The following is a 24,269-nucleotide window of genomic DNA, read 5'->3' on the forward strand; positions in this document are numbered from 1 at the left end:
AAAAAAACTGAATATTGATGTGTGAAGTGCTCCATAAATTGATGGCCCTTAATTTCATGTCCTGTTGGTGAAGTAAACATGACTGGTTTTGGTGCCCGGGGTCAAGCAACACCTGCTTAAGATGAAAAAAGCAGGTTTGCTGGTTTGAAAGCACCAACTTATGCAAAGTTGTTGTTGATGTTTTTTCTCTCTTTTCCCTGTAGCACTGCTCTTTGTTCTTCTAATTACAGCCGAAAAAGGAGGAAACGACAGCTACTCGAGAAGTACTGCAAGGTAATGTAGATTTTCAGAAGCAGCATCATTTATACAGGAAGCTGGGAGCTATGTAAATACCCATCAGGAAAGACTATTCATTATTGCTGTAAGATGTTGAGGCCAAACACAAAATTAGAGTAAGAAAGCAAATATGTATCTAAGCATCTCTAAGAATGAGATTACATTTGTGATTAAGACTTACGATACCATTTATGGTCTAATGTTTCCATAACCGGTTGCATATTGTGCATTATTTTTTTTTTTTAACAATTGTGTCTAGTCAGATATGATCCTGAAGCAATCTTGCATTACAACCAAGGAAGACTGGGCCACCTTAAATTATTATTATTATTTTTACTATTATTATTTTTTGGTCAGACTGCACAATATACATCTTTGGACATTATTGACAGCATTGACCGATTGATCAAACTGGTCATGTTCTGACATCTTCATTGACACAAAAAAATTGAATAGTACAACACAAACCAAAGCAAACCCTTGCATTAAAGTTGGCAACATTTTTCTGGAAACAAATCAGAGTGTCTAAAGTCTGTTTTGGTTGGGCAAAAATTGAATTTGTGGACCGCTCATTCTTCAGAGTGAACTTGAGATAATTTTGACAATACGGTTATACAGTAACTTGAAAAGAACGCTAATTAACGAGACATAATTTGCAAGACCTTCCCGTCATTTGTGACTATAAGGATTTTCAAAAATCGTTTGGATTCAGTTCAAGCTCTACACAAGAGAAAGATCCAGCTGATGAAATATTTTAGAGCAGCACATAACTAGAAAAACGCATATTCACTAAAGAAATGTCCATGCCCTTTACATGACTTTTAAGTTTGTATTAACTTCCATGACTGTTCCAGGTCTGTAAAATATAATTTAAGAATTCTCTAATATTTTCAGGTTTTCCATGACCATGGACACTCTGGACTAGTGAACTAAGGATGGAAGTTATGAGTGATAATAACTCAAACTGAAGGAACAAAAAAGTATTGTGAACAGTCTGGGTGAGAGGTAAATCGTACCTTTGAGGTCAAGGTTTCGGGCTCCATTGGAGTGCTGTGTGACTGTGCGGGAGTCGATCTTAAGTGTGTGCACATTGTTGTCATCGCGGGACACCATCACGTTGTGCCACTGGTTGTCATTGAGCGGCTTGTCAGAGTTGCCCTTCATGAGTGACGGCCCATTGCCCAAGTCAAACACATAATGGATGTACCTGTAATACATCAGTTCCCCTGTCAATCACACAGCCCAGCAGAATCAGGCAAGCCTCTTTATGATGAGAATGCTGCCGTTTTGCTTAGAAATCAATATCAGTAATAAGGCTTGAAATACTGGCAAAGACAGGCTTCCATCCTGCCAGACACACAGCAACTGAGGTGTGAAACCTCAATATCTAGTTTACAGCAAAAGTATCCCTTTAAACGCTTGTGCACAGTGAAAGGACTGTAACATATACTGTATCACATTTAGACAATTCACAATGTAAATTTGACATTTCACATTTATTTGAAGACATTTGGAATTACAGGTTTGGAATAACAAAAGTGGTGAGTAAATGATGGTAGAATTTGTATGTCTAGATGAACTATCCCTTTAATAAGGATACAGAAATACTGACATTTTGGGCGATACTGATTGCATATAATCATTTTGTTTGGCTGATCATTTATATTATGGCCGGTGTTATAGATATAAATATACATTTAGACTATAGATATTTATCTGCACTATTTCTGTCTAGAAAAATCAGGCATCAAAATTATTGATTGCATATAATCATTTTGTTTGGCTGATCATTTATATTATGGCCGGTGTTATAGATATAAATATACATTTAGACTATAGATATTTATCTGCTCTATTTCTGTCTAGAAAAATCAGGCATCAAAATTATTCTCATTATTATGCACAGTAGAAAAGATGGATAATCGTTTCACACTTTTGTAACCTAGCATTAAAAATTAAGATACAAAATACATAAAACAAATTTAATTGTTGAATTCCAAGTAAAGTACTATAATACTCACAACCCAAAGTCAAATCCACCAATTAGAGAAGTTACTGTTACCATGGAAATGGTAATCGCAGCAATAGAGCGCAACCGTCTGCTTCCAGATGTTAAAATCCCATTCATTTTCTCCATAGGTTAAATGATTCTCAATGATAACGTATAAACTTTAAAGACTGTCTACTCCAGGGTTAATTGATTGTAAATGCTCCTGATGAAGCTATCAGTCCACATTAGTTCATCTTCATAAAAAAATAATAACAATAAAATAAAAAAACATTTTTAATAGAGTAATTTCTGGTAAACAACTTCACTACCCATGATCCTGAAGGCAAATAATCCATCAATCAGAGAATCAACAAGTTGCCCCGAAAGAGCTCCTCAGTGATCGACCACTTCTATGACAAACTGTGAATGACACAATTGAGACTCCCTACACACTAAGACTACTTGTATATTTGTAAATTCCTGAATATTTTGCAATAAAATCAAAATATATTGTTTCTATGCATATAGTCAAAATATTTAAATCAAAGGATTTATTTTTTCCATAATTTTTAAATCAGTTTTGTCATTCCCAATGCCTTATGATATTTTAGTTCATGCCCTCATAAAATACATTAAGCATACCCTTGTTATTTTATTTCATTTTTTATTTAATTTATTTTTGTCCAATTTTCAAATATATTTATGCTTCAAAGTTTGTAATGTAGTGATTCACCTCGGAGCTGATTGGTTTGGTTCATGGCTTAGAACTCTTCTAGAAATACCTTTTTTTAATAATAAATTTATGAAACTCCATTGGAAGAAATAATTAGAAAAATACAGATCAATATGGCTGGAAAAGTGAGTGGGTGCTCAATAGAGCTCAACATGGACCACCCACTCCAATAGAATTTTACGAATGTCTTTGAATCATACATATCATCTTTTATATTTAAAATGAATTATTTGTAGTTAGTAGTAGTAAGAGTATATCGTCATTGCTGATCCGATTATGTCAGCCTTAATGGGATGAGTAGTTGATTCACTCATATCAGATGTTAAGTACACATTCTTGTAGCTTTGTCTTTTTTTTCTAATGTTCCAAAGCTTTTTCATTTTAAATAATTTTTTTTCATTCATCTCAAGGGTTAAAATGCCCTAATGTTTTTTATATAACTTTTATTTGGGATTTTGCCCAGGCTTGTTGTAGCTGATCTAATTTTGTTTTGCTTAGTTGCCAGTTTGTCCATCAAAATATTGCAGAAATGGATTAGCTCAGCTTTAAGAGAAAAAGACAGAAAGTTAGAACGAGAGCTAGTCAAGGAGAGTGTGTTTATGCCTGTGAGTAAGAAAAAGAGAGAGAGTTCTCATTAGTGCACACTCATTTCACAAGCTTTTAAAGACTCTGGTGAGAGGAAAGGCCACCTGCAGTCTAATTGCTTACTGAATGACTGTCTTTCTGGACCACTGCGACTGAGGAAGTTAAACATCTGAGGCACCTTACCTTTTTCACTATTAATTTTCACCCAACTGAATAAAATGCATTCTAGAGAAAATCAGGCTTTTATAATCATGTTTGCCATGAGCAGTGTGATTTAACATCCCCTGTCGTGAAAAATCTTTTTACTAAGCCAAAAGGAAAAAGCAACTGAGCCGAGATTGTGGACTTCCCACATGGCGGTTATGTTGTGTGGGTTGGAAACAGTGTGGGTCGCAAATAAATAAAATACCATTAATCAAATAACACTTACATGATTAATATGTGATTAAAGTTGCTCTTTTCTGTCTAGGCCAACAGTGCTTACTTAATCCTACACAAATAGATGTGTACTTATTTTGGTGAGCCCCTTAAGGCACATACACACTCAAGAGTATTTTGAGGGTGTGGAAAGAGTCAGGTCAGTTTGAAATCAAGTGGAGAGACAGCGAATTGGATTTCTGAAAGCACAACTGGAACTGCCTCTCTTAAATTCATAGCAAACAATATTTTTTTACTCGGTATAAATATACCAAGATATCCTTAAAGTAAAAGTTAATCTAAAATTGAAAATTCTGTCGACATTTACTCAGCTTTATGCTGTATGACTGTATGACTTACTTCCATAGAACATAAAAAGGAGTTGTTAAGCAGGTTGTTAGGGACTCACAGCCTCAGACACATTCACTTTTATTGTTTGGAAAAGACCTTATTCACAGCAGTGCCATCTTTGATTTTTGATGGGAAAGACAATGAGGCTGTGAGGATAGACATACAGTCTCTTCAATGGGTTGTACTGTTGTTTGAAGTGTTTTTGGATCGTTCTGCAGACAAAATATTGAAAAACATTCAATAGACAAGACACTCCAGACAACATGAGTTTTGGAAAATCAGATGTGATCTAGGAGCTTTTTACAGATTTATACTATGCGTACCATTGAAGAGATGTGCAATAAGTCTATCCCTCACAGCCTCATTGTCATTCCCACTAAAAATCTAAGATGCTGCTACTATAAATAAGATCTATTAAGATGCAATAAAAATGAGTGGTGATTGATGCTAAACTTTAGCCTAAAATCTTCTTTTGTGGTTCATGGACACAGGAAAGTAATCTGGGTTTGGAACGACGGTTTGGTGAACCTTTCCTTTCAAACAAAGTTTACACAAGAAGCTAAACGGCTCAGCATATTGAGTCTAGTTTTAAGAGAAACCTAACAAAATAAAGTGTTCTATAGAGGTCTATGCTTAAAACAAGAAAAAAAAATCAGTTTGTCTATGGATCTTAATCAAAGTAGCTCCATATTTCATTTTTGACTGTTGTTTAAATTGATGTTGACTGATTAGCTGACAAAAAATTGCAAAACAAAATACTCAAGAAAACACGAGTAGTGAGAAATAGATGCAATCTAAGGCATTTCTACAGTGTGTGCCATTGTTAGTTTATCTCTTATAGCCTCATGTGCATAACATTTTATATAGCATCTACTCTGACTAAGATATCTGGGGTAAGACAAAGAAACTTAATTCAAAGGTAAAAAGTTATGCTAAAAAGTTCATTTATCTTACCCCATTGTAATTTGAAAATGTATAAACTTTTTTTTGGTTTGAAGTAAAAGTTGACCTTTTCTCAACTTAATTTTTTAATACTACATTTACCTGTTCAATATTTTTCTCATTACTTAGTAAATTGAATTTATATTCCTTTCAATAGTCACAATTATTTATTACCTTTTGTACTACTTTTTTGTGATGTTAATTTTCTTCCCCCACCCATACATTATTCAGCAAATAAATGAATAATAATTATATAATAAATAGATAAATAATGAAATAAATAGAAATACATGTTCAGGTATATGTTAACATTTTAACATTTTCTCAACTTTTGATTGCATGATGAAGAATCACTTTCGCAAACTGTCGTGTTTTTCCACTATGTCCTTGTGATAAGACATCCCCATTGAAATCAAGGTATTTGCAGCATAAACTCTATTGTGTAGGCTCAATTACAGCGGCTGAGATTAAAACTGCTCTTCACGCAATCTTTCGGAAATATTTTTGACTGATGAGCAACACATTTGTGCATGTTTGAACGTCAAACTGAAACTCAAGTGCAGCTTCTTAGTGAATACGATCAGCACTTACGCATAACCAGAAACAACACATGCAAAATATGTTTAATTTTAAATACAGCCCATATCCATTAAATATTTCTCCTCCTGCTCATACCTTTAACTAAATGCCAAGGAGACAAATGTGCGAATCTTATAATGTGACTTGTCTCACCCTCCTACGGCTATGAATCACATGCAAGTAATGTCTCTTAACATCACAAACTTAAAACACGCTCTTTAGCGCAGAGTCTTAACTGCATTCGGATGTCTCTCATGTTCTTATGTGTTAAACTGGATGCTTAGAGATGATCTACCATGCAGTCTTAGTCAAGCTTTCCTTAATTAAGTAAAAATTGCTTCAAGTTTTAAAATGAATTATTCAAGTAAGCAGTCAGTAATAAAGAACAAAGATATAAATTAAGAGCAGTGAGTGGTTCTCTTTTTCATGTTAATATTATTGTTTGATAAATATTAACAGCATAATAGACACCCAAAAATGAAATTTCTATCATTTACTCACTCTCATGTAGTGTTAAATCTGTTTGTTCTTCTTTCTTCTGTGGGACATGAAAGATGTTAGGGGATGTAAGGGATGAAATGAAAATTAAAGTGACAATTAAAGTGAATGGTGATTGAGGCTGTCAATCTGCATACAGATTTGTAATAACATAAAGGTGAGTAAATGACAACAGATTTATTTTTTATTTGGGGGTGAACTACCGTAATTCTGAAAGAAATAAAAGTGACTTTGTTTATATTAATGCAGTACCTCATCAAGGTAAATTTGAATGTTCACAGCAAAGTGTGAATGCATTTCATAGCACACGTCTACACATGAGCCTTCGAAAACAGCTGCCTGTCGGTCAGACTGCATACACGGTACTAAATGTAGTTGGTATTCGGTACTACCAATTTTAATATTTTAGTATCGACCTGTATTGAATTTGACAACCCCACTTGCAAACACTGTCTGTTAGCTCTTTTGGAAATGCCTTTAACCAGCAGAGTTCAGATCAAACTCTCTGGGGACTGATGTTTGTTTGCTGAAGTTTTCAGCTGTCAGTGGGAATGTCTCAGAATCTCTGGATTTACAATATCATATGGTTTGGAGAGTTTAAGAGAAGACTTGCTTTCAACTTCAAGTAGTTAAGGCTTTTTCTTCTGCTGTGGTTTGTTTTAGCCTCTGGCTCTATATCACGTATAATTCCTCTAAGGCTTAACCTTATACTGCACTCTAATTTAATCTCTCTCTCTTTTTTTACACTCAGGTAGGTCTCTCTCTTATTATAATTGCATAACACCCTCAATATTTTGTGCCTTTTTTCTGGTATTACTGGTTTCTTATTTGTGCAGTAATGTTAAGTAATCTTCTATTCTCCACTCTAAATTATATAAATTATATCCTGTCTCAACATTACAGTTTAATAAAATAGATTTCAATACAACTTTAAATGCATAATGCAAATTTGATTATGGTCAATAGTGATGCATTTCCCTTTGTATGGCACAAAACCCTTTCAAATGAATAGCATTTCATATTCATTTCTTATTCTTGCTCTGATTGATTGGAAGCAGCAGAGGGTAGAGTCAAATCATGAATTGACTACTATTTAGGTGCTAAAATACACTACAGAGCCAAAAGTATGTGGACACCAATTTTTTGGGCCATGTAGTGCATAATCATGACTTTACAGTTTCTTCCCCAACTCACCCCTTCACCAGCTCAATCACGATGAAGTCACTGCCATCTCCAGAGTTAAACAGCATCAGACCATCTGGGCTGGTGGTCTTGAACTGAAAGAACAGGTGCATGGAGGCGTAGGCCTGCAGGGTGGACAGAGCCACAAAACTGGCTCGGTTCCGGAAGCTGACCGGATCGGCCACGATGCGACGCATGCCGAAGCGGGCATTGAGCTCGCAGTAGGAGATGTCACCATTCTTGCACTGGTCAAGGTAGGGCCTACCATTGAAAGAGAGACCCTTCAGATGGCCGATGAAGTTGGAAGGCATGACAGAGATAAAGCGACGCTCGGTCATGATGCCTGTCTCTATATGGTGGAGCTCCAGTTGCGTGTGTGCTCCGCTCATCTGGCCTGTGGCGGAATCAAACATGCTTGATTAGTGAGGTCTGGGAGCTGATGATATGGGGGAATGGCATGCAGTCTGAGCCCCTCCTGAGGCAAGTACAGCTTTTGATGATGAATTCAGAATTGGATGTGCTGGAATGCTGAACGTGCAATGTACAAGATGAAGACTGAAAACTGTTCTATGTATTCTTCCAGTTGTCACCACTATACAAAATTAATACTAAGAGCATCAGCTTTACATATGCTTTTGAAACATCATTATCCTCCTGACCAGACATGATGCAATAAGTTTCCAGCGACAAGCAGTTTTTCTGTTTACACAGAAATAAAAGGTTTAAGACTCTATAACATCAAAATTGGATTTGTGTTACTTTTACCCCATGTCTGTTAGTTTTGAAGTCATCTATATGACTAGTGAACTCCTAAAAGTTGACAAAATAAACATTAGTAAAATATACACATTAAAAATGTGCTTCCTCTTTTGGGAAGATGGATCAACTTGTATTGCACTACAAAGATTTTTTCCAATCAATTGTAGAATGTAATACCATCTGCCACTGACTATCAAGTATGCAAATGACTGTAACCTATCTAAAGCTTATTGGCTGTTTGCCAAAAAGCCCCCTTTGATATGTTTTGCAAAAAAAAAAAAGGTTTCAATAGAAAATATATTTTAACAGGACAGAAAAAAGTTATTTTCAAGTGATTTAGTGGCATCTTTAATGCATATTAATGAAGAGCAGGGTTTTGGACCAGTGAGATTTCACAGTGGGCCAGGCATTAAGCTTGAGGTGTGGGCCTCAAGCCAAAATTATCACTCGGTTTTGATTTGACCGCTTAGCATATGCATACAGTCAAACTCAGCCGCTTCTTTTCTTCAAGAGTTAAGACCCCTAAAGATGTCTTTATAGGCCTTCAGACTTGAGTTATACAAATGCAGACTGTCTGTACCATTGCTTTAACTATATTAACTTTTCCTTAATTTCCCAGCAAATATTTTCAACAAACTTTTGCTCCTCAGAGACAGTAGATGACTTGAAAGAGAAAACTCAAGAGGAAAGTTCATACTTTTGTCCATTATGGCGAAATGTTAAGAATGTTATTAATTGGGGTCTGACAAATTTTGGAACACTACAATGTACAAAATGATGCTTGCGTGGAGTATATTTCGGCCTTTACATTTACATTGTTATTTCATCGCGTCAGGCCATGTTAGGACCCAGTGTTACAGTGTGTGTCCATATACAGTATATATAGCATGCGTGTGAGGTCTTTCTCACCATCCACAGTCACATTGTCGACAGAGAGCTGCAGGCTCTTCCCACGGCGCACCACCTTCACAGAGTGCCACTCATTGTCATTCAGCTTATGCCCTGCAAACAGAGTTTCCGGTCCTTTACCTGCAAAGAGAGAGTCAAAGTCACACACTGCTGCAATCTTCCTGTCTTATCAATACAGCACAGGCCTTCTGCTCTGCCTCACACAAACACAACTACAGACACTTACAAAACATATCTACAAACTCAGACATTTTTCACGATAATCCACACATGCATACTGTGTTCAGACACTCGTTAGCCTACATACACATGCAAACTTACACACATATGGTGCGTTTGCAGATGATCACACCCACACAAAATATGCATAACAAAACACTCCTGACTTCAGTTCTAGTTATTTTATGTGACTGGACAAGCGGCACTACAAGAGAGCTAATATTTAGTATAACAGAACTCCACTCTTGCTTGTGTAAAATTGCTTAAATAAAACTAACACATTTAATGTTAAACCCTTTAAACAATACAATGAAGTAAAGCACATCATAAACAATATATATTTATATTTTTGTATAATGCATTAGAATATTTAAAGGTGTAACCATGAATCAGTTAGTATCATAATGCATTTTAACTGTACAATTATTTCTGAAAAAAATATAATGGATCACAATTATACCTTGATGTATTATAAGGCTTTCTAAATCCTTTACGGGCTTCAAAGTAAGTGTAGCCACCTTTCACATGCTGCAGATTAATGCATTATGAAGGACATCCTTCAAATCTATTATTTGCATACCATTTGCAACTCACATAGTTAGTGATAACATTCAGATGGATATTTGACAGGTCAAATAGATATTATGAGGAATAATGCCATCACTAACAGCATGCTTACATGCATGAGTATTCACCATTCACCAGACAGTTAAACACAACAGCACTTCTTCCTAGATCCCCCAAAATGAAAATACCGTCATCATTTAGGGATCCTTATGCTGTTCCAAACTCGTATGCCTTTCTTTCTTCCATGGAACATACAAAATGTTAAGCAGTATATTAGTCTCAGTCACCATTAACTTTCATTGCATCTGCAATTGTGACTGAAACTTTCTCCTTTTGTGCTTTTTAGAGTTTTAATTTTTGTGTGAACTATCCCTGAAAATTCCTTGTTTTATATGGATTTACAAGTCATGCAAAAACAAATCAGTTTGACATCACAGACATTCTGTGATTGGAAAAAAAATAAAAATGCTATTATTCATTTGCAGCAGACAGTATAGCTATTATGCTAAATAAACTATAAAAACACATAGTAATTACGTTTTAACATTTTAAACATGAGTCACTTCCAGATACAAACCTCACTGATTCAGTGTCTTAAAAATCTGTTTCAATGGGCACATACAGTAGGCAAACAATTTAAGCCGCCTCTCCAGCAGTTCTGCTCATTATAACAGAAAGTGACTGGAGATGCCTGGGCATTTGTGTCTAACGTGAGACAAATGCATTGTGCTTAAACTGAACCGAATGGAAATGTAATTGTCCCTAGGTATGTGCATAATCATCTTATGGGCTCAAGAGTAGCAAAACCACACTGTGCTCCTGTACACATGTTTAAAGTGATAGTACACATACAATGGAAAATCCTTCACAGACCTCAAGTGTCTTCACGCTGACACAAAACCTATCACGCGTAGTAAACATTTATTGATATTATGCTGAATTGACTGTGTTCAGATCAGCCTACTGCCAGGCCACTACAGTCTATTTTGACGCGTGCTCAGAGGCGCCTGGGGTGTGTGAGGAAAAATGGGTCAGGCCAAGGCAGTTGCCTTACCCTTCATCATGCAGAGTGGCTACTGCCTGACATGCCAGTTCAAAGCCCCTCTGACTGACTGTGCGGTTGCTAACCTAATTGGCTCTGCTGGAGTCAACAGGCTTTCTAGGGAACAGTGTCAGCCTATTTGTGGGAGTTTTGTATTACTGGGGTCTACTGCAGTCATTCAGCCTTCTGACCACATTCAGCTTATAGATAATAATCCCTGATCCAAAAATATTATAATTTGGATTTTTTTATTTAGTTTTTTTTTTCTTTCAATTCATATTGTTTTATTATTATTATTATTGTTTTCACTATGACTGGTACATTTTTACTGATGGTTTTGATTTGTTGGTTATCAAACTAAAAAAGAAAACATTTTGCAATAAACATGGAGCATTACTATATTTTGAATTATAAATGTTAATATATTTATTATTCATGGAGACGAATCTGAACACTTTATCTGTGGTGGACTGTCATTATATCACACTGCATGAGCACACTTAGGATAAACTGATGAGAGTGGTTTGTCCAAAACAAAATTTCAGTGCCACCCACGTGTAGGAATCAAATATTCAAACTGTAAACTTATTTCATAACACACACACACACACACACACACACACACACACACACACACACACACACACACACACACACACACACACACTATACTCTCTTTATATATAGGTATATATATTGTTATAGCCCTGGGTGGCGATACTGTTTTTTGTCCACCAGATGCCGTTGTCTCTTCCAGAGTGGAGTTTAGGAGCAGGTGTCCTGAATTACCAGAGATGAGAGCTGGAATGACCAGCCCATAAAAAGGCCATTCTCCCAAGTGTGTTTGCCTCTTTTCAACAGCACTTTGAGTTGTTTGCGCCTGATTTTTTTTCCCCCTTTTTCATTTCGTTTTCTTATTACTTATTTTAATTATTTTTCTTTGACTAAAATAAATCATATTTTTGGTTTAAATCTTATCCACGTGTGGCCTCCATGGTTACTCTGCCCTGAGCCGGGTGGTTTGTAACAATATATACACTGGGGGCAAAACGTTTGGAATAATGTACAGATTTTGCTGTTTCGAAAGGAAATTGTTACTGTAATTCACCGAAGTGGCATTCAACTGATCACAAAGTATAGTCAGGACAATACTGATGTAAAAAACAGCACCATCACTTTTCGAAAAAGTCATTTTTTATCTATTCTAGACAGGCCCCATTTCCAGCAGCCATCACTCCAACAACTTATCCTTGAGTAATCATGATAAATTGCTCATTTGGAACTAGAAAATCACTTGTCATTATATCAAACACTGCTGAAAGCTATTTGGTTCACTAAATTATGCTTAACATTGTCTGTTTTTGAGTTGCCACAGTATGCAATAGACTGGAATGTCTTAAGGTCATTAGTAGGTAAAAAAAACTGCTTTCTCTAGAAACTCATCAGTCAATCATTGTTTTGAGGATTGAAGGCTATATAATGCTAGAAATTGCCAAAAACAAAATACAAAATTAAATCAAACAAAAGGTGAACAACTGTGGGGCGGCAGAGTGGGTTATCCACTAATCGCAGGTTTGGTGATTCGATTCCCGGCCCACACAACTCCCCATGCCAAAGTGCCCTTGGGCAAGACACTGAACCCCAAGTTACTCCCAATGGCAGGCTAGCGCCTTGCAAGGCAGTTTTGCTGTCACTGGTGTGTGAATGTGTGTGAATGAGATGCAGTGTAAAGCGCTTTGAATACCGCTAAGGTTAAAAATGCGCTATATAAGTGCAGACCATTTACTATTTACAACTGGAATGAAACATGAAACTGGTGTTGAGCGGGTAGATTTTAATGAAGCTGTCAGCTAAGGACATTGTTAAATTGCTGTCTAGTGTCATTTTCATGTAAAGGCAGGTTGAAAAGCATCAAGTGCATTTTTGTTTATTGTCATTTATTCAAATTAGTTCATGATTTCATGTTTTGTTTTTTCATTTAGTGTTCGTTTTAATTTTCATTAATGATAATAACATTGCATTAAAAGACAATATGTTGGCAGCTCATAATTACACTACAGGTATCATACGTGGTTATATAATTTACTTATCTTAAATTCTTAACGACTAGGTATATGCAGCATTCTTTAAATTGGTGTGTCTCCATGTCAAATCATCTCTCTAATTAGCTCTTCCAACTCTGGAAAAAAAAAAAAAAAACGGAATATGTGAGCAGCATGCAGAGAGGGATGAGTTGTCGTCCTACACCTTCTGGCAGACTGTTAATTAAATCTAAACCGTTGCCCATCCCTGCTTTTAAAGCTAGCACACACCACTACATCTTGGCCTAGTATTAGTCAGCATTTCAGCTTAAAGTCAACATGATGGCAATTGCAAACTCTTCTACTTCTGTAAACTGACATATCTCCGTTAATATATAATTCACTATACTTCATTCACAATAATTAATGTGTATCGAGGAAGTAAAAATAATCTATTTTGACTTAATGTTGCACTTAATGTTGCATGTTGCAACAGCATTCAAGTTAGTCGAGTAGAAACAAAACTTGGCACATACAGCATATTTGTGCATGCATGAAAATAATGAGTTTATGTGTGGACTATAATAATAGAATTCATGCATACAGTGTACATTACAGTGCTTTTTGATATATAACTGAGATCTTTCAATATCATCCTTTAATAAATTAGTTGTAGCATTGACCAAAATAAAAAACAAATGCATCAAAATCTAACATTACCTTAATGAGAAGATAATTTGTTCTCTTTGTAACACCATCTAAATCTGCTTCATATTCATGACAACTCTGTGCTGAACTGTTTAAAATGCACATCATGGTGAGCTGGAGAAAAAGTCTTCCAACAGATGGCAAAGAGCCTTAACTGGGTATAATTTACTTTAACAACCAGCATTTCTGTCTATTTATAAGTCAATTAACATTTTACTGTCATTAAAACTACAATCAGTCTGAATATGTTTGACATATCCATTGAGTTAATATTGAGAGTGTGGAGGGGACTGTGAAGCACTTGCATGGGTTAACATATCAAATGATCATGCTCTGCTCATTATGAATATACTTATCCACATATGAACAAGCAGAGATTCATCATACTGAGCATCATGCACGATGAATCGCTTCTCAGGTCCAAAATACTGTTCATACCATAAAAATGTGTCATCAAATCAGTTTACCATAGTTTATAACATATTTGACATCAAGTCAGTGGCACATATCCCCAAAACTAGGGTTATTTATAGATGAGTCTTCAAAAGAAGCAACTGAATTATTTGCTTTGAAGAATGAATGCCTGACACTGGGTGGGACAAGATTACATGCTGTAACTGATGGTGTTTGTTGCCACCTGGTGGTGTGAACTGAGTATGCGAGGCTGGTATAATCCTAAGTGCTCCTCGGTGTTGCAGAGGTTTTCACCAATGTTTTTCTGCTTCTTCCATTTTCTCAAAAAATTTGTGCTTTTCCTTGCCTATATCACTTAGAATTGGTCAATACTGTGAGAATACTAAAATAATGTACAAAAAAATACAAAATGTAATCTGTCACAAAAATATTTCATATATAATAATAGTAATGTGTAAAAAAATATGTACCTAAAAAATAACATATTAAATATTGAGCATCAATATTGGGAAATCTAGCATTCACTTTAATAATACAAAATAATCACACTATGAATGCGGTGCTAACAAAAAGTAGGGACACAGCTGTGAACTTTTAAAATGCACCTTTTCTTTCTGTCAAGACATAGTAGTAATATTAATTTAAAAGATAGATATTTCTATTTTTAAATGACATGGCACAGAATATATTTGCAAGTATTTGTTTTTATAAGAATTACTTTATTTCATTGGTCTAAATCAAATTTGTTGAGTCATCATCACAGATGACTGAAAAATGTAAGATGACAGGTTAACATTTTTAACATGTTAAAAAAAATTCCATTCAGCAAAAAGATTTCCATGCCTTTTTGGGGAACTGTGTGCTGAAGCAAAAACATCCACTACCTCATGACTAGTGAAGTATTATAGAGACACTTTTCACCATTTAAGGGCAAACTGAACTGTAAATCAGGCATGAAAACTGGTCAGGGGTAAAAATGGTGAGAAGGATACGCCAGCAAAAAATCCAATCCAATCCAATCAACTTTATTTATATAGCATATTTTAAAAGACAACAAGGTTACCAAAGTGCTGCACAAAAAATAAATTGAAAATATATTAACACATAAAACACATAAAATATGGGGGCCATTTCAATATGTGGAGGCAAATCATTCCACAAAACACATAGCGTAAGAGGGGTCTGTTTTAATTTTTCGCCTGAACCAGACTCTCAAGGGCCCGTTTTCTCTGTTTAGCAGCATGTCTCAACCTTGCTTTTTGAGATCCTGAACAGTACTGGATCCTTTGCAGGCACAGTTGAGTCTCTTTTCAAGAAGAATCTGCTGCCGTTTGTTAGTGGTTCCTGCTGAACGGATGTTCTTGCAGAGTGTGTGATCCACCTCCCCATATTTCACATCATCTCGTTTGAAGAACTCGACTGCCATCTTCTCCCTGGATTGGAGGGTGTACTTGACAGTCTGAATGGCTATTGAATGTTACACATTATGGGTAAGTATACTTTCTTATGGCATTTGCCTAGTACAATAATAGCGCACATAAAAATCTCGTGTACATAATACGAGTGCACAGAACTGTATCCGCGGGCATATAACCGTCCTCGCATAGGAGCATTTCTGCTCTGGGCGTGCACAGAATGGTATCTGGAGCGCATTTCTGCTCCGGGCGTGCACAGAACAGTATCTGGAGCGAATTTATGCTCCGGACGCACACAGAACAGTATCTGGAGCACATTTCTGCTCTGGGCGCCCACAGAACAGTATCTGGAGCGAATTTCTGCTCCGGACGCACACAGAACAGTATCTGGAGCACATTTCTGCTCTGGGCGTGCACAGAACGGTATCTGGAGCGAATTTCTGCTCCGGACGCACACAGAACAGTATCTGGAGCACATTTCTGCTCTGGGCGTGCACAGAATGGTATCTGGAGCGCATTTCTGCTCCGAGCGCGCACAGAACAGTATCTGGAGCGCATTTCTGCTCCGGGCGTGCACAGAACAGTATCTGGAGCTCAATTCTGCTCCGGGCGTGCACAGAACAGTATCTGGAGCACATTTCTGCTCCGGACGCACATAGAACAGTATCTGGAGAGCATTTCTGATCTGGGCGCCCACAGAACAGTATCTGGAGAGCATTTCTGCTCAGGGCATGCACAAAACAGTATCTGGAGCGCATTTCTGCTCCGTTTGTGACGAGTGCTTTTTCAAACATAATATGACGGGGAAAAAACTTTGTCATATAATCAGACCAATACGGTACAACACAATTATTAAATTAAAATCTGTATCTTTCTGGCCATGATCATTTAAAATGTATAAAGTGCATTATTAATTTATCAGCATCGTATTCAACATGTAAAACGGAGGTCAGGCTCATTTCTGTAAAAGCTAGCTGATAGGAGCTTGCTCTTGCTTGCAATAGCTTACATGTTGTATAGATAACGTGCAACAAGAGAAAGATACCGACATGTTTTATCCTGTTGTTGACGTTAGACTACATTACATCCAGGTTGCTGCCACTTGTCTCCATAAATGAACAATTAGCTTAGATAACAGTATTGGTTAATAACAGTGAGTTAAATAATGAAATTGGCAACATCACTGTATCTGACAGGACAGTTACCATTGTAAGCTAACTTACTTACCTCAGGCTTGCTTTCCGACGTGCAGTTAGTTCGGCAGTGTGTCCAGTTGTCAGACTTGCGGTGTAGCCGACTTTGAAAAAAACCCCGCCCTACTCTGACTCGGATTGGCTGTCAGGTTTCAGCATTAGGTGTGATGATTGGTTAGGCAGAGCCTAAAGTTGCGAAGTTTATGGAAACTATGCAGATATAGCAGGTAAATGATGGCCACACTGAACTGCTGGTTTCAAAACGGCGAATTTCGCCAAAAAGTGAGGAGTTTTCATGCCTGGTAAATTCTGTATTCAGCATTCAAACATTTCACAAGCATATAGAGAGCTTTAATCATCAAATGAAAAATGAGTATGAAGTCATCAGGCTAGGAAAGTGACAATTTACTTGTAACAGTGTTATGAAATCAGCTTACAAAAAAGGTAACTGAATTCCGTTACAGTTACATTACAAAAAATGCATACTCAGATTACTATTACATTTTGTAAAAACTGCAATTGTGTCAAACATGCTCCAACCACACGTTATTGACAAGTTATTGACAACAGTTTCCAACCCAACACGGTCAGTAATGAAAAGGTTTTCATTTCGTAAAAATGTGGTAATTATTTGCTTTAAGATAAAACTGTAATTTTACTGGAAAACATAGTGTTGGTGTAGTACTGAAGACATTAAAGTAAAAGATATCTAGTTCAGTGGTTCTTGTGGTTTATGGCCCAAAACCAATTGAGAAACATTGATCTACTGTAGTTGATTTTGCATTTATCTTGTCTTAATTTGAATATGTGGCATTAAGGTAATCCAAAAGTAACTGGAAAGTAACCAGATTTGATTGTGAATTTGATGTTCTGTAGTTACCCTCCCATCTTTGAAAGTAACGTGGCCTCTTTTTTTATACATACATTGTCGTTCATGCAACAGAGAAAACACACATCCAATCATACACACACATACAACCACAAACACCTTTGGTCCTTTTGTCTCCACACTAATTCATTCTACTTACCTTCAGAAACACTTCACTGAAACATAATGAAGACTGCACCGTTTTCCAACACAAATGCATGGATATAACACTGCTCAAATACAGGCACTGTTCATCATCATGCCTGATTTGGCAAAAGACACTCCTTCTTTATTATATACTCTATTATGCTATTTGCCTTATGTAACAGAGTCCCATGGCGGCATGGAACAGTCTAGAGCATTTAATGAGAAGTGTGGAACATATGTTGCTAGAAATGGAAACTGTCGGGATGGTTATGCTTAATTTCAAACCCTGCAGCAACTTGATGCATTTTGCAGAAATAAGAGATTGAGGGTATGAGAGAGAGGGGGGTTGGTGGGAAAATAGAGAGAGTAAGAAATAGAGATGCAAACTGGGAACATGTTCAAAAGAAAAGTTTAGTTAACGGTGAAGGAAAACAGGATTACGAGGGAGGAGCAAAAAAACGTTTGGATGATTTGGAGCTGTGTATGAGAAAGATAGATAGAGAGAGAGACAGAAATAGCATTGCAGATAAAAGAATCACTTACTAAGGTTACAGTCTATCCCGATACAATCTGGTGGGAAAGAGAGTGAGATGGTGAGATTCAGAAAGAAACATAAAAACAGATACACATCCTTCAAGGTTCAATCTGCAGACAATAAAAAATATTTTTGCATTGAGCACATCATCCGGGGACTAGCTGGGAGTCAGAACTGCCCCCCTACAATAGCACACGACCCACATTTACAGGAAAAGACACAGCACATATGTCCGTCCCCTCTAAAAGGACTTGATGGAGAATGTTCAATGCCAAGACCTGATTTGTTAGACACTCATCACACAAATGGAGACTATGAAGAAACATTTAATTTTGTCTGTGCTTTGTCTTCCTCCTGGATATGGGTGGTGCCGGTATGGCTGTAGGTAAGGGCAGTCTGCACCATCAGCCAAGAGCTACAACTTAGTCTCTATGCAGCATGTGGTGTGTGCAACTCACAGCCTGGATTAAACCTGTACACCATCACTGAAATAAAATACTAAACTATATATTTTTTTCTTGAGAAAATGAGAAACATTTAAGCTTTTAGGGTAATATTATTTAAAATGTATTACTTATTATTTGTACATACATGTGCACTAAGTATTTAGTTTGTTTACCCCATAATGAAATGTACTTTGGAAACGAATGTTTAAAATCATGTACACTCACATGAGATGAAGACTTATCAAAACAGTCACATCAATAGCCAAATAAAAATCTGTAAAATGAAATAAAGTATGGCTGCCTCATAAGGACCACCATATTTAGATCACATGATCAGCCAAATTCTAATTTTTATTTCTTTATTTTTTTAATCAAGTTAACCCTCCTTTAATTTGAAACATTCACTCACTGAACAATTGAATCATGACTGACTGTGAAACGTGCATTTTTACAATGGAACTTTTGTGTTTGTGTGATGCTGCATCCACTCCACTACGTGTCAGTATATTTCAAAAATACTGCCGTTTTTATACTGCACAACAAATTACCGAATGCACCTTTAATAGGAAGTTTTCTTTTTTTTTCGTTTTTTTTTGTATCCCACTACTTCGATTGACTAGAGTATACACTCTTGGCTGTGGTGAACTCTCAAGCTGTCAACCGCTACAGAAGAGTGACCACAGACAGCCAGGGACCTGTCTCGCAATCTCGCTGAGTAGCTCAGGCTCAACTCTCTGCTGAACTGGAACTGTCTATAATCTCCTGTACAAACAGCCACAGACTGTCATCAGAGCAGGAGCCTGAGCTAAGAGCACAGTGACAGACTTAGAAGCATTAGGATTTGGTTCTATGGTACCAGAGTATGTGAGCCGATTGGAGCTACAGTAGTGTCCTCTCTCCACTCAGAGCATTCTGAAATCACTCTGCTCCAAATATACTCTTTTCCATTTCCCACTACTCACTCAAGGTTTGCTCCCTGTTACTGCTCCATTTGTTCTTATCATGTTTTTGTTTTTTAATATAATGAATAAGGCACAAGATGTATGACATGAAATCATGTTTCTGTAATTTCCATACAGTTGCGATGGTGATGCATTAATATGATGATCTGATTATTTGAAATTATAAATAGAATACTTGTATGGACAAGAAACTTAAATATGTTAAAGGAACTCTAAGTTTCCTTGATACGTCTTATTAAATTCCACTACAACAATTTTTTTGTCCATTCTTGAGTAAAAATTTGTATTTTTTTATTGTTGTGTTTACGATAATCTAATAAATGCATATCTTTCATTCTCAATGCTAATAGTCTGCAGGGCTGAGTTTCTGAAAGTTTTAAAAATCATTTTAATTTATCGATTGATTTATAAATAATTTCGACCAGTTAAGAGTCATAAGAATGACGTTCTCACAAATCTGAAGAGTACGGCTTGCAATCAAGTTTTATTCTACACTAGAGCAATATCGAGGTGATCAAATATTTTAGAGCAGACCATATACATATAAAGTGTATATAAATATACACTCATTGAGCACATTATTAGCAACACCTGTACACCTACTTATTCATGCAATTTTTTAATCAGCCAATCGAGTGGCAGCAGTGCAATGCCAAAAATCATGCATATATGGGTCAGAAGCTTCAGTTAATGTTCTGATGTTCATTCTGATGCTATAACATCAAAACATCTGGTTTATGTTAAAAAATGTGATCGTAGTGATTTTGACCGTGGAATGATTGTTGGTGCCAGACAGGCTGGTTTGAGTATTTCTGTAACTGCTGATCTCCTGAGATTTTCACACACAACAATCTCTAGAGTTTACTCAGAATGATGCCAAAAACTAAAACACATCCAATAAGTGGCAGTTCTATGAACGCCTTGTTGATGAGAGACATCAACAAAGAAAGGCCAGACTGGTTTGAGCTGACAGAAAGGCTACGTTAACTAAGATAAACATGCTGTACAATCGTAGTGAGCAGAATAGCATCTCAGAATGCACAACACGTCAGACCTTGAGGCAGATGGACTACAACAGCAGAAGACCACATCGGGCACTTTATTAGGGCTATTTTATTAATTTCCATGACACCATTTATTTAATTATCTGATATTTCCAGGTTTTTCATACATTTTCCCCATAACCCTGAGTATATTAACACTATTTAACACAGGTGAATTTATGCTGGCATGAAATTGCATTTTGGGCCATAAACTTGGATGCTATGCTCGTGATGGAGCTTAATTATAGAGATCTTTGAGCGAGAGAGAACACAAGCTCTCCAACCTTTCCAAAACAAACACTCCTGCTACAAGTAAAATCAAGCAACTACGCTCCCCACTTCACTTCCACTCTGCACACATACTCTGTATTTTACGACATAGTATAATGATTTATGGTGCGCCTTTTGGGGACAACAGCCTGGTCTCTCTGGCTGTCTGTTCCAAAGCTGCAGAAACAGTAGCCATTGAAGGCTGCACAGGTAAGAGGAAAGTGATAAATGGAAACTGAGAAAGACAGTAAGAAAGAGAGAGACAGAGAGAAAGAAAAAAGCGGGCCAAAAAGAGGTAAACATGGAGGAATGAGGGTAAAATGTTTTCTGGGAGGGAGCCCAGTCTAGGCTGTTGTTCTATGTCCAAGTGAAACGAGTGCCTAGGCAAACAAGTTACCTAGGTTGACGGTTAGTTTGACTCTTCCCCCGTCCAGCTCCAGACGCAGGGTGTCAGCGGACTCTTTGGAGGTGGTGGCCATGAGCAGACCGTAAGCCCTCTGAGACATGAAGCGCAGAGATACGTCCTCAGCCTCAGTGTGCACAGCATGAGGCATCAGGACTTTCAGAAACATGCTGCCATCATAACTCAGCACTGCAGACTCTGAAAGACCAGAATACAAGAATCAGTCAGAAAAACACAATACTCTTCTGTATGGCTACGTTTGTAAAAACATCCCACCAAGTTACTTCTGTTGTATATATTGTGAACAGTAAGCTATTTTTCTTTTACTATTTTTCTATTATTTTTTTTCTGTATACATGTAATATTATGCTTCACCTATACTACAATAAATACACTCACCTAAAGGATTATTAGGAACACCTGTTCAATTTCTCATTAATGCAATTGTCTAATCAACCAATCACATGGCAGTTGCTTCAATGCATTTAGGGGTGTGGTCCTGGTCAAGAAAATCTCCTGAACTCCAAACTGAATGTCAGAATGGGAAAGAAAGGTGATTTAAGCAATTTTGAGCATGGCATGGTTGTTGGTGCCAGACGGGCCGGTCTGAGTATTTCACAATCTGCTCAGTTACTGGGATTTTCACGCACAACCATTTCTAGGGTTTACAAAGAATGGTGTGAAAAGGGAAAAACATCCAGTATGCGGCAGTCCTGTGGGCGAAAATGCCTTGTTGAGAGATCAGAGGAGAATGGGCCGACTGATTCAAGCTGATAGAAGAGCAACTTTGCCTGAAATAACCACTCGTTACAACCGAGGTATGCAGCAAAGTATTTGTGAAGCCACAACATGCACAACCTTGAGGCGGATGGGCTACAAGAGCAGAAGACCCCACCGGGTACCACTCATCTCCACTACAAATAGGAAAAAGAGGCTACAATTTGCAAGAGCTCACCAAAATTGGACAGTTGAAGACTGGAAAAATGTTGCCTGGTCTGATGAGTCTCGATTTCTGTTGAGACATTCAGATGGTAGAGTCAGAATTTGGCATAAACAGAATGAGAACATGGATCCATCATGCCTTGTTACCACTGTGCAGGCTGGTGGTGGTGGTGTAATGGTGTGGGGGATGTTTTCTTGGCACACTTTAGGCCCCTTAGTGCCAATTGGGCATCGTTTAAATGCCACGGCCTACCTGAGCATTGTTTCTGACCATGTCCATCCCTTTATGGCCACCATGTACCCATCCTCTGATGGCTACTTCCAGCAGGATAATGCACCATGTCACAAAGCTCGAATAATTTCAAATTGGTTTCTTGAACATGACAATGAGTTCACTGTACTAAAATGGCCCCCACAGTCACCAGATCTCAACCCAATAGAACATCTTTGGGATGTGGTGGAACGGGAGCTTTGTGCCCTGGATGTGCATCCCACAAATCTCCATCACCTGCAAGATGCTATCCTATCAATATGGGCCAACATTTCTAAAGAATGCTTTCAGCACCTTGTTGAATCAATGCCACGTAGAATTAAGGCAGTTCTGAAGGCGAAAGGGGGTCAAACACAGTATTAGTATGGTGTTCCTAATAATCCTTTAGGTGAGTGTATATAAAAATGTGTGGTATACAACAGAGCACACTGACCAAAATACTCTATCGCACGCTGCAATGTCCTCAACCTGACATTCTAATTCCAGTGTAACGAATGAAGCAGAAGAAAAAAAATGGTAAAGTTTTGTTTTTGTTCTTGACTCAATAAACTGTAAATTATTATAACATTACAAGAAAACAAACAAACAAATAAATATTTAAAATGAATATATTCACTCTAGAAATGTCCATGACTTCTGATGTTTTATTAACATCCATGACTTTTCCAGGCCTGGAAACACAGTTTTAAGTTTTCCATTAAGATATAATTGTATTTTATTAGTAAAATATTGCTGCATCTCTATGTGCAGTATCCTTTCTGAGTCACCAGTAATGTGTTTGTATTGGACATTGTGAGGCTACATCGTTATTCTAAGCAATAGACAGCAGAGGGCAGGAAAGAGTTAGAAACTACACAGTAGAAGGTCCAGGCAGGTGGTGTATCTGATGAAGCTGAAGTGCAACATCAAGCTAGAGTACTCCAGTGAAGCACTAAAGTCTTACTCTTCTTTATGACAACACAGCTTTGGCAGATAAAAAAAATCCTCCCTACCTACCACTATAAAGCCTACTTTCCTCACCCATCTCGCAGTTGGGGCCCACATATCCAGTTCCAGTGCAGTCACAGACATGCCGGTTCCAGCCCTCGCGACAGCGGCCTCCATGGGCGCAGGGCTCGGAGCTGCACCTTCGGTGCGTCTCCCTTGTACAGAAGCTGCTTACACCCTGAGCACTTTGAAGCTCTGCCAGCCGCCGCAGGTCCTTGCTGCAACCGTCTATAAAGAGGTCCCGCACGCATCCCACAAAGCCCAGCCTAAGGGGGGCCGTCCACACTTCTGGGGGGAGAGGGAGACCGCCGCTGTTATCGGGCAAACCCCCCAGGTACATTTCACCATCCAGATCAAGTACTTCACTGCCCTCGTTGGTGAAAAATGGCATGCTACGACCATTAACAGTGATGGTGCCTGAAGAAAGCAAATAGGAAAGATTAATTCAATTATTAAAGGGATAGTTTACCCAAAATTGCATTTGTCATAATTACCCTCATATTGTTCCAAATCTGCATCCAAAAAAGTTTGCAATCACTTTTCAAAGCTATCAATCTTACAGTTTTATCCCGCTGATGATAAAACAGGTAAAAAG

At 37.4% G+C, this 24,269-nt stretch overlaps 1 protein-coding gene across 1 annotated transcript in view; it reads right to left on the reverse strand.

The window, feature by feature from the left end:
• LOC127627699 (neurexin-1-like) overlaps positions 1 to 24,269 on the reverse strand; it is a 527,683-nt gene that overhangs the window by 313,076 nt on the left and 190,338 nt on the right. Inside the window, exons 9-14 of the mRNA XM_052104201.1 lie at positions 23,708 to 24,091; positions 21,469 to 21,672; positions 18,359 to 18,385; positions 9,222 to 9,341; positions 7,566 to 7,947; positions 1,293 to 1,483 (exon numbers count right to left, since the gene is read on the reverse strand). Coding sequence (XP_051960161.1) covers positions 1,293 to 1,483; positions 7,566 to 7,947; positions 9,222 to 9,341; positions 18,359 to 18,385; positions 21,469 to 21,672; positions 23,708 to 24,091 — 1,308 coding nt within the window. The remainder of the gene's footprint in view (positions 1 to 1,292; positions 1,484 to 7,565; positions 7,948 to 9,221; positions 9,342 to 18,358; positions 18,386 to 21,468; positions 21,673 to 23,707; positions 24,092 to 24,269) is intronic.

Source organism: Xyrauchen texanus, chromosome 34 (genome assembly GCF_025860055.1).
Source record: "Xyrauchen texanus isolate HMW12.3.18 chromosome 34, RBS_HiC_50CHRs, whole genome shotgun sequence".
Taxonomy (NCBI): Eukaryota; Metazoa; Chordata; class Actinopteri; order Cypriniformes; family Catostomidae; genus Xyrauchen; species Xyrauchen texanus.